Source organism: Plecotus auritus (assembly GCF_963455305.1).
Source record: "Plecotus auritus genome assembly, chromosome: 5".
Classification (NCBI taxonomy): Eukaryota; Metazoa; Chordata; class Mammalia; order Chiroptera; family Vespertilionidae; genus Plecotus; species Plecotus auritus.
This window is the reverse complement of record NC_137776.1, coordinates 78,931,802-78,944,684: the sequence shown is the minus strand read 5'-3', so window position 1 is coordinate 78,944,684 and position 12,883 is coordinate 78,931,802. Positions and strand designations below refer to the sequence as shown.

General features: G+C 38.3%; 1 protein-coding gene across 1 annotated transcript in view; it reads left to right on the top strand.

The window, feature by feature from the left end:
• THSD7B (thrombospondin type 1 domain containing 7B) overlaps positions 1 to 12,883 on the top strand; it is an 885,792-nt gene that overhangs the window by 855,434 nt on the left and 17,475 nt on the right. The window contains exon 21 of the mRNA XM_080669078.1: positions 11,627 to 11,772. Within this exon, the coding sequence (XP_080525204.1) occupies positions 11,627 to 11,772 (146 nt within the window). The remainder of the gene's footprint in view (positions 1 to 11,626; positions 11,773 to 12,883) is intronic.

Here is a 12,883-nt window from a genome sequence, read left to right as displayed (position 1 = left end):
AAATTAGATGGTGATAACAAGACAGGTAGCAAATCAACAAGTAAATAAACACAAAAATAACAGATGCTGACGAGTGGTATGATAAAAACAGGTCACGTGGTAGAGACTGACAAGTCCTAGTATGTCGGGGAAGTGAGGGATAGGGGAAGAAAGGCTGCTGAGGAGGTGATATTCAGTAAGAACTGAATGACAAGGTCAATAGCTCTTATAACCATTGTTTTCTTTACTAGCTGCTTGGGTTCCACCTCACAAGCACTTTTGATTATCTGTTGCATTCAAGGCTTTATGTTAGGACCCACAGAGAAAAATATAAACATAGTATTTTGAGTTATATTTGTCCCCACCCTCAATATTAAAAAGAACAGAGCAATACAAAAAAAAAAAATAGGACATATGGCCTTTGAAATATTAAGCATCTACCCTTAGGACTCTGCTAAGACAGCCTTGTGGAATATTATATTATCCCTCACCAGTTCCCAAACTTCCCCATTCCAATCTTCCAGCTCCAGCCTTCCAGCACCACTCCTCTCATTACCCTGGCAGACAGTAAGGTTTCCCTAATCCTCACACAGCACGACCCAAAACAAGCGATAATCACAAGCAGAATGGTATGGCACAGATGAACTCATTTCTTAAAAGAGACCAAAATGTGGAGCTGAAAAGGTTGGGCACCACCTGCGGCTTGTCTATTAAGACAGTCTGCCAGCAGCTGTCTTTTTGTAGCAGTCGCTTGCTTTGTTCCCCTGGTCCTGGCAATGGGGCAGAGACCACAAGAGGGGGTAGAGACGATGGAGTCACCTTAAAGTGGGCTAGCAAGTTGTGCGGGAGGCTGACTTCTTTATCAAAGGCAAAGGCTCACCTGGTTGTCTCTGTTCATGAATTTACTGGGTTGTCAGGCAAAAACCTGCGAGCTGGATCTCTGGACATGCTGCCCCAGGAGCCACACCTCACCTTCAAATCCACAGGACCACGTGGGCCTGAGGGGCAATTTTTAAATGAGTCCTTTCTTCCTCTTCCAGGGTCTGGAGTGTCTCTTTAATGTACACTTGATGCTGGGCATGTATACTTTCTAATTGTGTTAAAGATTTCAAGGTCAGAACAGTTTGAATCCAATTTAATTTACATTAGAGAAAGAGAGAGATTGATGCTAAGCTTCCACTGGAGGGATCTTTTTAGATAGATTTCAAAGATCAAAGCTTATAATAGAAGAGCTTAATATTTGGATTAGTCATAGTCTTTGTCTGTTGAATTTGCATCACTTCAGTGGAATGGAGAACTCCCTAAATTTAGCATCTCATGAATTACTCATGATGATTATTTAATAACATTCTAAGAAAGGTCTTAATACCAGACTATGATTTTTTTCTTATTTCATATTTTTATCTCAATGTATGTTAGTTTATATGTTCCTATACTATGTCACCTAGCCTGCCTCTTGTGATTCCAAAGTGGCATATCATTTTTCTATCAACTGTAGCCCATAATGAAAAAATAATCTAATATTAATTACAAGCCCCACAACTTTTAAATTTCCAGCTTTTCTTTTTTAGATTTCAAAGACAAGCAGTGTGGTGTTCTTGATCAGACACAGTCCAATCATTGTAACAGTTCAAACTTATTTACTGTACCAGTTAACTAGTTCCTATGATAAGAGAACAAGAAGCTAAGTGGTAGAATGGAAAAAAAGAAACCAGAATGCCTGTGAGTCAGAGCTGGTATTTCCATAGCAAGTCCTGGGACTTGGAGCTGGTCTCTGCAGAACTCATTTGCACTACTATTTTTTAAATTTGTGAAATGATAAAATATTACAATAAGTACTTTGCAATGTCATTTGTGCAAAGGCACAATTATTGGTGCCAGGGATGTTTTAGTAATTTTTTACAGGAGTACTATGAAGTATAGACATAATTTTACAGGTGAGGTGATAAGCAATTAAGCAACCTGGTTAAGGTGATGTTGCTTTTAAATAGCAGAGGAAAGACGTGAACCAAGTTCAAGTGTTTCCAAGCGCCTTTTGTTCCATATGCCCCTTTGCAACTGATACTCTGTACAGGTAAGTGTTCCTGTTATGTGCATGGACCTGGGCTGGGTGCTATATCACTTTACAAAAATTCTCATGATTTATAGGTATATTTAAAAATAAGAGGAAATGAATCTCAGATTGCAACACGAAGGGTATGACTGGTGTGGCTCAGTGGTAGAGCGTCAGCCCACAAACAAATGGTAGGTCAAGGGCACGTACCTGGGTTGCAGGTTCATTCCCCAGCCTGGGTTGGCATACGTGTGGGAAGCAACCAATTGATGTGTCTCTCTCACATCTCATTGATGTTTCTCTCTCTCCCTCCCTCCCTTCCACTCTCTAAAAGTAATTGGGGAAAAGTATTCTCAGGTGAGGATTAAGAAAGACAAACAAAAAAATTCCCCAAACCCCCATAAACAAACAAAAAACATAGAAAAAGAAGTCTCTCTGAATACTTCTTTCATGATCAATAATGTTGCATATTATCTACTCTAATTGGGATACAGTCAGGGAGCCAGTCTTCCAGATAGGGAATGTGTGACTATGATAGAAAGAGTACATCTTGGATTGTCAAAATCACTCTCTCTGACCTTCTCATTTTTCATCCCAAGGGGAGCACCTCATTTGGAGTATCTCTGCTGTATATATGTATTTACAGTGGTTTGTCATGTTTTAATAGCTTTTAATGGGACTCACGTGTGTTATTGAGGTAAGAGATCAGAACATATAAATTTGCTCCTCACTGAGAAGTCTGGAGTTCTTTATATACAAGCAAAACCAAGATTACCTGATCTTCTGCCCTAGAAAGAACTACCCTAGTCCTGTGATGCCATGGTCTATCTTGACTTGAAAGCTGTGTCTATTACTTCCTTGCTTAGCTGACGACCATCCCAAATAGATGGTCATGGCTGGGCCTAGTCTGTTTTATTCTGAAAAACTATGGAATCTGTACCTTTCCTAAAATGAGTGTTCTTTAGGATGAAAGGTATTTGGGTGCCTGAAGCAATATTCAGATAAGCCAGGAAAACCCTCTCTCTGGAAAACCCATGGACTGCAGCTATGAATGACACTCATTGCTGCATCTCCCATCTCTAACCTTGCCAGAGATTTGTCTTATACTGCAGGTCAGGACCATAATTTTTCTCCACTTAGTTACATTAGAAAATAAATCCATGTCCACTGGGGTATATATTTAAAACAAATGTTGCACTTTAAAAATTGGATAAAAATTCCAGATGATATTTAAGAGAATAAAAAGTAGTTACCTAGCATAGAGAGCTACATGAGACTAACTGAGCATTTTATTAAAAAAATCTAACTTTCCACTACTTTCAGAATTTAATCTAACAAGTACCCAAAAGCAAATGAAGAGTTACCACAGAGAAAGCTGTTAGCACAATACTTATCATTACTTTTTACTAAAGGAAAATATAAAATCTATGAAAACAGGTAACCCATCTAATACCTGACTTGGACTGAATGAGAATGAGATCTGTGGAAGGCACATGCTGCTGGACAAACCTGTTCCAATCTTTCTAGCTGTGTGATTTTGCAAATATTATTTAAATTTTATGAGCTTCATTTTATCATATATGAAATGAGAATATTAATAACCGTGTTTAAAGCAGAGTATGAGACTGGGATTCTTGTTGCAGTGATTTCTTTGAGGGGCACTGGGGATGCAGGTGCTCTTGGGGAGGGGAGCAATTAAAGCAGGATAAGGAAGAGTAAAAAATTAAGCAAGAATATGCTATTCATCTCTGTCATAGCACATCATAGTCAATTAATTTAGTCCCTCCCTCCATAATGAGAAATACTTTTATAATGACAATAGATATTAATACAGAGACATGTTATTAAAATTGATTAAAAGATTGGCATGATTAGCTCTTAATGAATTTTTGTTAGTTTCCCTTGCTTCCTTTTCATCTGCTAGTGTTTTCTGGCAGGTGTCAAATGCTTAAGAATAAGTTCACAGGAGAAAATACCTAAACATGGAAACATTTTATTCAATAACATAATTTTTAGGAATGACCACCATCAACTTGAGGTTAGTGACATTGAATCCCTTCCCTCACTGTACAAGTTCACCAACTCCTTATAGATGTCAGCACTGGAAGGCCACTTCCTGCCAATAACTGAGCATATACCTTAAATATTTAACTCATATTCAAAAGAAAAAAATGCCTAAGTAAAAAACCAGTAATAATAATCTTATATAATAAAACCCTAATATGCAAATCGACTGAACAGCAGAATGACCGGTCGCTATGATGCACACTGACCACCAGGGGGCAGACGCTGAATGCAGGAACTGCTCCCTGGTGGTCAGTGTGCTCTCACAGGGGGAGTGATGCTCAGCCAGAAGCTGGGCTCACAGCTGGTGAGCAGTGGCGGAAGCCTCTGCAGGCGGGTGGTAAGGAGCAAGGGGTCCCAGAGTGTGAGAGCCCCAGACTGCAAGAGGGATGTCTGACTGTCAGCTTAGGCCTGATCCCCGGGGGGAGCAGGCCTAAGCTGGCAGGTAGACATCCCTTGAGGGATCCTTGACTGGAAGAGGGCGCAGACCAGCCTGAGAGACCTCCCACCCCCAGTGCATGATTTTCTTGCACCAGGCCTCTAGTATTCAAATAACATGCTATAAGCTCAAAGTCAGTTCATATTCTGTTATTGTATTTGTGTCTATGGTGCATTGGGGTTTACAGGTACATTCATGTAAATGGCTCAGATAGCTTATTTAATGAACTATGTAAGGTGAAATAGGTATGTTCTTCCTTTCTATGCATTATTGTATTCCCTTTTCCATTTTCCTTTACATATATACTTTTCATTGTTTGTCTGGGCCATATTTAAATTGCCCAGAGCTATCTAAACCATCTTTTTCAGTTAATTCAATTGATCACAGAAGAGCCATTGTTAATACATGGCACTACAAAGGTGCATGGTTGCTGGCTACTTAGATCTGAAGGTATGGTCAGAACGGAAAACCATTGCATTTGACTCCATTTCCTTTTGTAACTATATAAACTGACAAGTTTTAACACATTTTGAGAATTTTTACTGCTTAAAATTTCCATGTTCATGTTGTCACTGAAGCCTCAGAATTAAGTTTGACTACAGATGAGTTCAATGGAAATGTGATCTGGGACAATATGCTTTGAACCTATATGCAGTTTAAACCTATTGGCCTCTCTGAATTGTGTTGTGTATTACAACTAGTATGCCTCATTGTCTTTTTTTTTTTTTTAATGAGGTCTTACCAGGCAACCCTTTTTCCTTCATTGCAAGTAATTATTGCTAATTTAATAGTAGGCTCAATATCACTGTTGCTTATAATGAGTTCCAAATATTTCCCAAGGGAGGAGAGAAAAAAGGCTCAGAGAGAATTGCTAGCAAACTTACCCTATCATAATTTGGGTTTTTATTAAATGGAGTTATATTTTGTAGGGAGTGCTTTGCTCTCTTTTATAGCCTTAAGAGTGGATGAATAGAGAGTCAATTTATGTTTCTACATTTCACTGATATTTCTCATTAAGCAGATTGTCTATATCTATTACTGAATTTGGGTTTCAAATAAATTCCTAAACCCCTATATTATGCTTATATTGAAAAAAAATAAACCCCAAAAAAGAGAAGTTCAGAGTGTCCAAGAAAATCTCTCTGTCTGGAAACATGAGGATATATATGGCAGCAACCTTCACTCTGGAGGGCAAAGCAGTCCAGACTAGAATGTAAGGGGTTTGGTAGATATAAAACAGACTAAATTATTAGGCTAAATTATTATGGATTTTGTATTCTTGTGCTTTTAGTATTATAAACCCAATAGAATATGAATAGCATGCTTTATATAACCATTTCAGGCTTATTCTCAGAATTGATTGAAATAGTTGTTAAAAACAAATAGTTAAAATATTAAAAATTTTAACAAGTACCTTCTACATTTTACATGTGGTTTATATATGTTTTATTCATATAATTAGTGTGAGATAAGTCAAAGGAGTCCATCTGAATCACCAGTGAACTGACCCCTTATAAAGCCATGCTCTAGTCAACAAACATCCTCATTGACACACATGTGCTGTCATTGCATCAAGGTATTTGGTTGTCAATCTCTAGTTGCAAATGAAGTACAAAATAGAGTGATCTTTACACCAAAGATAAAAGGGAGCTCTTGAGAAAATTGATGAAAAGTGACTCAAAGGCTAAAGATGCTATAATCAAACTGCTCAAGCCAGTCATAAAACAATGGATCTCTTTATAGAGTAATCATAAAATTATGAAAGAAATATCAGTAGCTGATGAATTCTTTTCCCTAATGACTGCATAGTTGCAATTATAATCTGCAGGGTAGTTTATATTAGATCAAATAAACACACTTGCAAACTCCTTAGTTCCAGAAAATGGCCCATTTAGACATTTTATTATTTATTTAAAATAATTTAATTCCCATTTTAAATAGATTCACTTTTAAGTGGCATTTTCCCCAGCATGAATTATCCTCAGATAATAAGGAATTTCTGTATATTTAATTTTATTTTACAGAAGAGAGAATTTATGCTCAGAGGAGTTAAAGTATTTTCATGCAGTCACATCAGTTCCCAGTTGTTAATTTGAGAGAACTGTCTCTAAATAGAGAATTTTGATGCCACGTCCTGGTTTCTTTTCACCACACATCAACTATTTTAACATTCTCTTTCTATAATATTCTATTTTATATCACATTTTACAATATGTTTAATTTGGCAACTACCTCCACTGTTTCCCCACTCATTAAAACTTACTTTCACCAGAAAAATCCCTGCTATTGGGTCCCTTTTAGAAGAACCCTTGCTGAGAGACAGTTTGGTCGAATACCCCATCCAGTCTGATGTTTGGAATCCCATGTAGTATTTGACCACTGTCATCAGAGATGGCAGGCCTCCTTGTTATACTGTCCATGTAGATACATTTATATTTACAACTTTGGGACTTGTGAAAGAGTATCTAATTTGAGGGTTACTTTCTCCAATCATTTAATTTATACAACCAAATATCCCTGATGTAAAAAGAAAAGGGAACATATTAAAAGCTATCAAGTACCCTGCAGAAACATCAGGGCCAGGAGTTACCTATTAGACTCTTGCTCTTTTATTAGCAAATTTTAACTGACCCTTAGTATTAGATAATTAAATATAACATACTTCATACTTCAAAATTTAGGATGGTTATAGGCTTTTTGGTTTAAAAAAGATGTCCTTGGAAGTAATTAGCATTGTTTGAAAATCTTATCATTGTGATTGGATAGTAAAAGGTAGAAAAATAATATGGCTGTGCTTTAAATATGGTTTTATTTTTTATTTTTTCAATTAAATTGATTGGGGTGATATTGATTATATAGGTTTCAGGTGTGGGTTTCTATGTTACAAGATCTGTACATTGCACCATGTGCCCACCAACCGAAGTCAAATCTTCTCCCATCACCATATGTTAGGACCCTCATCTCCCCCAACCCCCTTCCCTCTGGCAACCACCACATGGCTTTTTGTGTTCACGAGTTTTACTTTTATATCCCACATGTGAGTGAAATCATATGGTTCTTAGCTCTTTCTGACTGACTTATTTCACTTAGCATAATATTCTCAAGGTCCATCCATGTTGTTGCAAATGGCAGTATTTCATCCTTTCTTCTGGCTGAGTAGTATTCCATTGTGTATATGTACCACATCTTCTTTATCCAGTCCTCTATTGCAGGACACTTTGGTTGTTTCCATCTCTTGGCCACCATGAATAATGCTGCAATGAAATAGGGCTGCATACATCTTTGTGAATACATGATTTCAAGTTTTTCAGGTATATATCCAGGATAGGAATTGCTGAGTCATATTCTATTCTTAATATTGAGGAATCCCCAGACTGCTTTCTATAGTGCTTGTACCAGTCCAGTGGTTGGCAAACTGCAGCTCATGAGCCACATGCAGCTCTTTGGCCCCTTGAGTGTGGCTCTTCTACAAAATACCATGGCCTGGGTGAGTCTATTTTGAAGAAGTGGCGTTAGAAAAATTTTAAGTTTAAAAAATTTGGCTCTCAAAAGAAATTTCAATCGTTGTACTGTTGATATTTGGCTCTGTTGACTAATGAGTTTGCTGCCCACTGTACCAGCCTATACTCCCACCAGCAGTGAATGAGGGTTCCCTTTTTTCCACAACCTCTCCAACAGTTGTTATTGCTTGTCTTGTTTATAATAGCCACTCTAACAGGTGTGAGGTGGTATCTCATTATAGTTTTGATTTGCATTTCCCTAATTGCTAGTGAGGTTGGACATATTTTCATATATCTATCAGCCAACAAATGATTTTTAAGACTACCTTACTTCAAAAAATAACAGCATTATTATTTTTTCCCTATCAAATCCATTAGGCAGGTTCCCTCCACCCCTATGTCCAGTAGAAGATATCTGTTACTTTAATGGGAATAAATAAAATAGTTCTAAAATAATGGCCATCCACATGACATCAATTCAAGAACAAGCTTGAAATTATTTGGTTATAATGAAATAGAGCCTCTTTAGCTATGATAAAGGTAACAGTACATTATCATTATTCTTCCAAAGGTGGACCTAGAACAAAATACAATTATAATGACATTAAAGTAATGGGTATTTAGGTCAAGAACATAAGCATCCTATCTAATAAAAGTAATATGCAAATTGACCATCACTCCAACACACAAAATGGCCACCCCTATATGGTCAAAGATGGCTGCCCCCGTGTGGACACAAGATGGCCACCACAAGATGGCCTGCAAGGGAGGGCAGTTGGGGGGAACCAGGCCAGCAAGGGAGGGCAGTTGGGGGGAACCAGGCCAGCAGGGGAGGGCAGTTGCAGGGGACCAGGCCAGCAGGGGAGGGCAGTTGCAGGGGACCAGGCCTGCAGGGGAGGGCAGTTAGGGGTGACCAGGTTGGCAGGGGAGGGCAGTTAGGGGCAACCAGGCCGGCAGGGGAGGGCAGTTGGGGGGGACCGGGCCTGCAGGGGAGGGCAGTTAGGGGTTACTGGGCTGGCAGGGGAGGGCAGTTAGGGGTGACCAGGCCGGCTGGGGAGGGCAGTTAAGGGCAATCGGGCCAGCAGTTAGGCATCAATCAGGCTGGCAGGGGAGCAGTTAGGCATCAATCAGGCTGGCAGGGGAGTGGTTAGGGGGTGATCAGGCTGGAAGGCAGAAGCAGTTAGGGCCAATCAGGCAGGCAGGCAGGCGAGCGGTTGGGAGCTAGCAGTCCTGGATTGTGCGAGGGCAGTCGGACATCCCTCAAGGGGTCCCAGATTGGAGAGGGTGCAGGCTGGGCTGAAGGATACCCCCCCTCCACCCTGTGCACGAATTTCATGCACTGGGCCTCTAGTAAAGGTTATTATAATACTAAAGTGTGTATAAGCATGAACTAATATAAAATCTTGAGCAAAACATGTTCATCAAGCAGGGATAACATGTCACATGAATGAGGTGATGTCCAACCTATATGATTTGATTTGAGTGATGCTGGGAAGAACATCTGTCCTAATAGATATGCTCCACTCACTGCCCAAGGATATAAAATGGGTAGATTCTGTTGTTCACCAAACCCATTTTATGTTTGACACAATTTTATCATCTCCAAAGTTTCTTTTACATCTTTTTTGGTACTATCCTTGCTGTCTTACCTGTGTCTCCCTAGCATCATGACTAATACATCAAACTTTGGATCAAAAGCTTCCGAATTTGAATTCTGTTCTGCAATTTACTCGTTGTTTTTTTTTACCTTAGTCAAGTGACTTACACTGTCTGTGCTTACAGTAAGTTCTCTCATCTATAATATGGGAATATAATAGAATTTTCCTTTAGGGTTGTTATGATTATTAAATGAATCAGTGTCTATGAAGTGTTTAGAATTAGCAAATAATAATTGTATTGGTATTATTTTATTATTACACATTTGCTGATACCAGGTAATATCATGTAGATAATTTATGAATTAAACAAAAATATAATTAGTGCTTAATATATATGAAACACTATGTTAGGGACAGAAGCCCAAACCCCAAGGAATTTAGAATTCAGTGGTTAGAACTTCCTGGTTTTCTTCAACGGTTATTAGTTTATCACCAAATCTATGATAATGTTCCAGAGGCCAATAAGATGCCTAGTCCACTGAAAGTGTGAATAATGCTACAATGCTTGCTTAACTCTGAACCTGAGAGCATCTGAGAATTGTTCCTACCCAGGGCCTGAAATCTTACCCAGCACCTGAATTCTACATGGAAGTGAAGTCATCCCTAGCTTTTCAGTTCTCTTAAGATACAATTTTTGGAATTGACTAAAATACCCAACTTATAATAGCTTTACCAGCTATTGTTTCAACCTATTCTTTCCCTGACTATGTGTTCCAGCCACATTGGCCTCTGTCAGTCCTCAAACATATTCTATCTCTTTTCATCTCATGACCTCCTCACATGTTCTTTCTTTTGCATGGGACACTATCTGTATATCATGTTGGCTTGCACTACTTGAAGTTTCTGCTTGAAGTTCAACTGCTCAAGGAAATGTTTTCTGATTCCATCCCAGAATGGGCTGCATCCCTCTAATATTCTCTAATAGAACCCTAGGTTTGTTTTTGAATACTTTGTCACAAATACATAATTTTATAACAACAATGGAAGGGCATTATATTCACAGATATAATGGTAATGAAACTATATACACATAGTACCTCAGTAGTAAAAGAAGAGTAAAGAGTAAGATATTAAGAGAGAGAGAGACACAGACACTTAAATTCCATTCACAATTCCAACTAAAGAGCTTATGACCTAATAATGCCTAGGAGTGGGCATAGGTTGACATGGGAGCCCTTTCCTCAGTTATATTTATTAACCAATTTTTAAATTATGAAATAGAATACAAGAATTTGAACATGTTTTTTTAAACATCATGGCTCCTTTACATAAAGCAACAACTTTACCCTGTGCTCAGTGAAACACACACACACACACACACAAAAAACAAAAAAACAAAAAACAAAAACAAAAAAAAACACCACTGGTTTTAAACTCTAAGAAAATTTGCCATGTTGAATTAATTGAGAAAAACTATTGGGACGCTGGGATAGCACTTCCTAGGGAATTTTCCAGGGTAATTCAGATTGTGTGCAACATTCACCTTACCTGGTAATTTAGAACCTAACAGATAAAGAAGATGCAACTGTCTCTATTTTTAATATTAGTAATCCTGGCCTAAAATATAAGTTCTGTGAGGGCGGAAGGTACTCCTGTGTTTCATTACTGTATCCCTAGCACACAGCAGGATGCTACTACAAATAAATATTGTTTGAATGAATTAACATTCTGCCCGTGTTTACAGAATCAATCTATTTGGAAACAATACAAAGTTTGTAATTGGGAACACTGAGGGAGTAGAAGACACAGAATTTCAGATCCTACAAATTATGCAGATAACCTGTGTCTCTGTAGAAACTTAAATTAAAATGGCAGAAAAACTGAAAGCTGGACATGATAAAGTTTGGTGTATTTCAACGAAGACTTATGTATGTAAGGCAACATCCTGTCCTTTAGTTCCCTTTCTAAGTCAAATTCTTACTTAACATTTTAGGTCGAATGAGCCGGACTCGATTTATCATGCTGCCAACCCAAGGGGAAGGAAGGCCGTGCCCCCCAGAGCTCACCCAGCAGAAAGCCTGCCCGGTGACCCCCTGCTACAGCTGGGTCCTCAGCAACTGGTCTGCATGTAAATTGGAGGTAGGTCTGCTACAGAGGATGTTCTGCTCAAACCTGTGCGCTGGTGGAATACATTTCACAACAGCAGGGGCCAGGCACAATGTATTTTTATGCAGTGGAGTACATGGAAAAATACAATGAATGGCTTAACCTCAAGCAGAGTGATACTGCCAGGAAAATGCAGAGTCATTCATTAGGCGCTGATTATAATGGGCCAGGTCACAGGACTGTCAATCTCCTTGGCATCCTCAAGAATTCTCTGTTATTTTCCTGGCTTGTTGGAAATATTATTATTTAATTAGGCAAAACCGATGCTATGGAAATAGCACAGCTTGCTGTAGACTGTATTTCTTAAAGAGGCACATTTAGGCTTAGACAAAATCTTGTGTATGGGCAGAAAACCAAATGTGTATGAAAGTTATATTTTAACATTATTACACAAACCAAAGTTACTATATTTTCTTCAATGATTACTTTTTTATTGGCCTGAAATATAAATGTCTAGAAACATCATAATATATCACATGCTTTTGCTGGATCAGCAAAGATCCTCCACTGCATTTTCTCTCTGGCTTCCTGTGTAAGAAAAAACACATTGATTTTTCCTGTTTTCTTTCTTTACTAGTTCATCCTCCAGTTCATATTCCAAAGCTTATTATAATTAGGTAACAATAATTTCCATTATGCATTAAGCAGTCTGCAGAGTATTCTCATAAAGATGTCTGCTGTCCCTGTCAGATGACATTGTCTCACACCATTATCATCCAGCACAAGTTAAAAGCCCATGTATTATAATAAGTCCCAGAGGAACAAAAATGTGTGGTACATTTGTTCAGTCTCCTTTTTACAGAAAAAAAGGTAACCATGCTAAGTAATTCAATACTAGCCTAATGGTTTTAAATATGAATACGTTGTCCGCTAATCTGAAACCTTCTTTCCTAAACTACTTCAGCAATTTTAAAGTAATGCTTGGAATCACAATTAAGAGAATGAAAGGAATCTTTCTCCTTATAATTGCACTAAATGTTGACAGAGTAGAGAAAATCAGCTCAAAGAATGCAAGAGCCCATTGCAGGGGCAGGGAGACAAAAGAAACAGAAATGGAGGAAGAAAGGATGGAGAGAGTACTGAC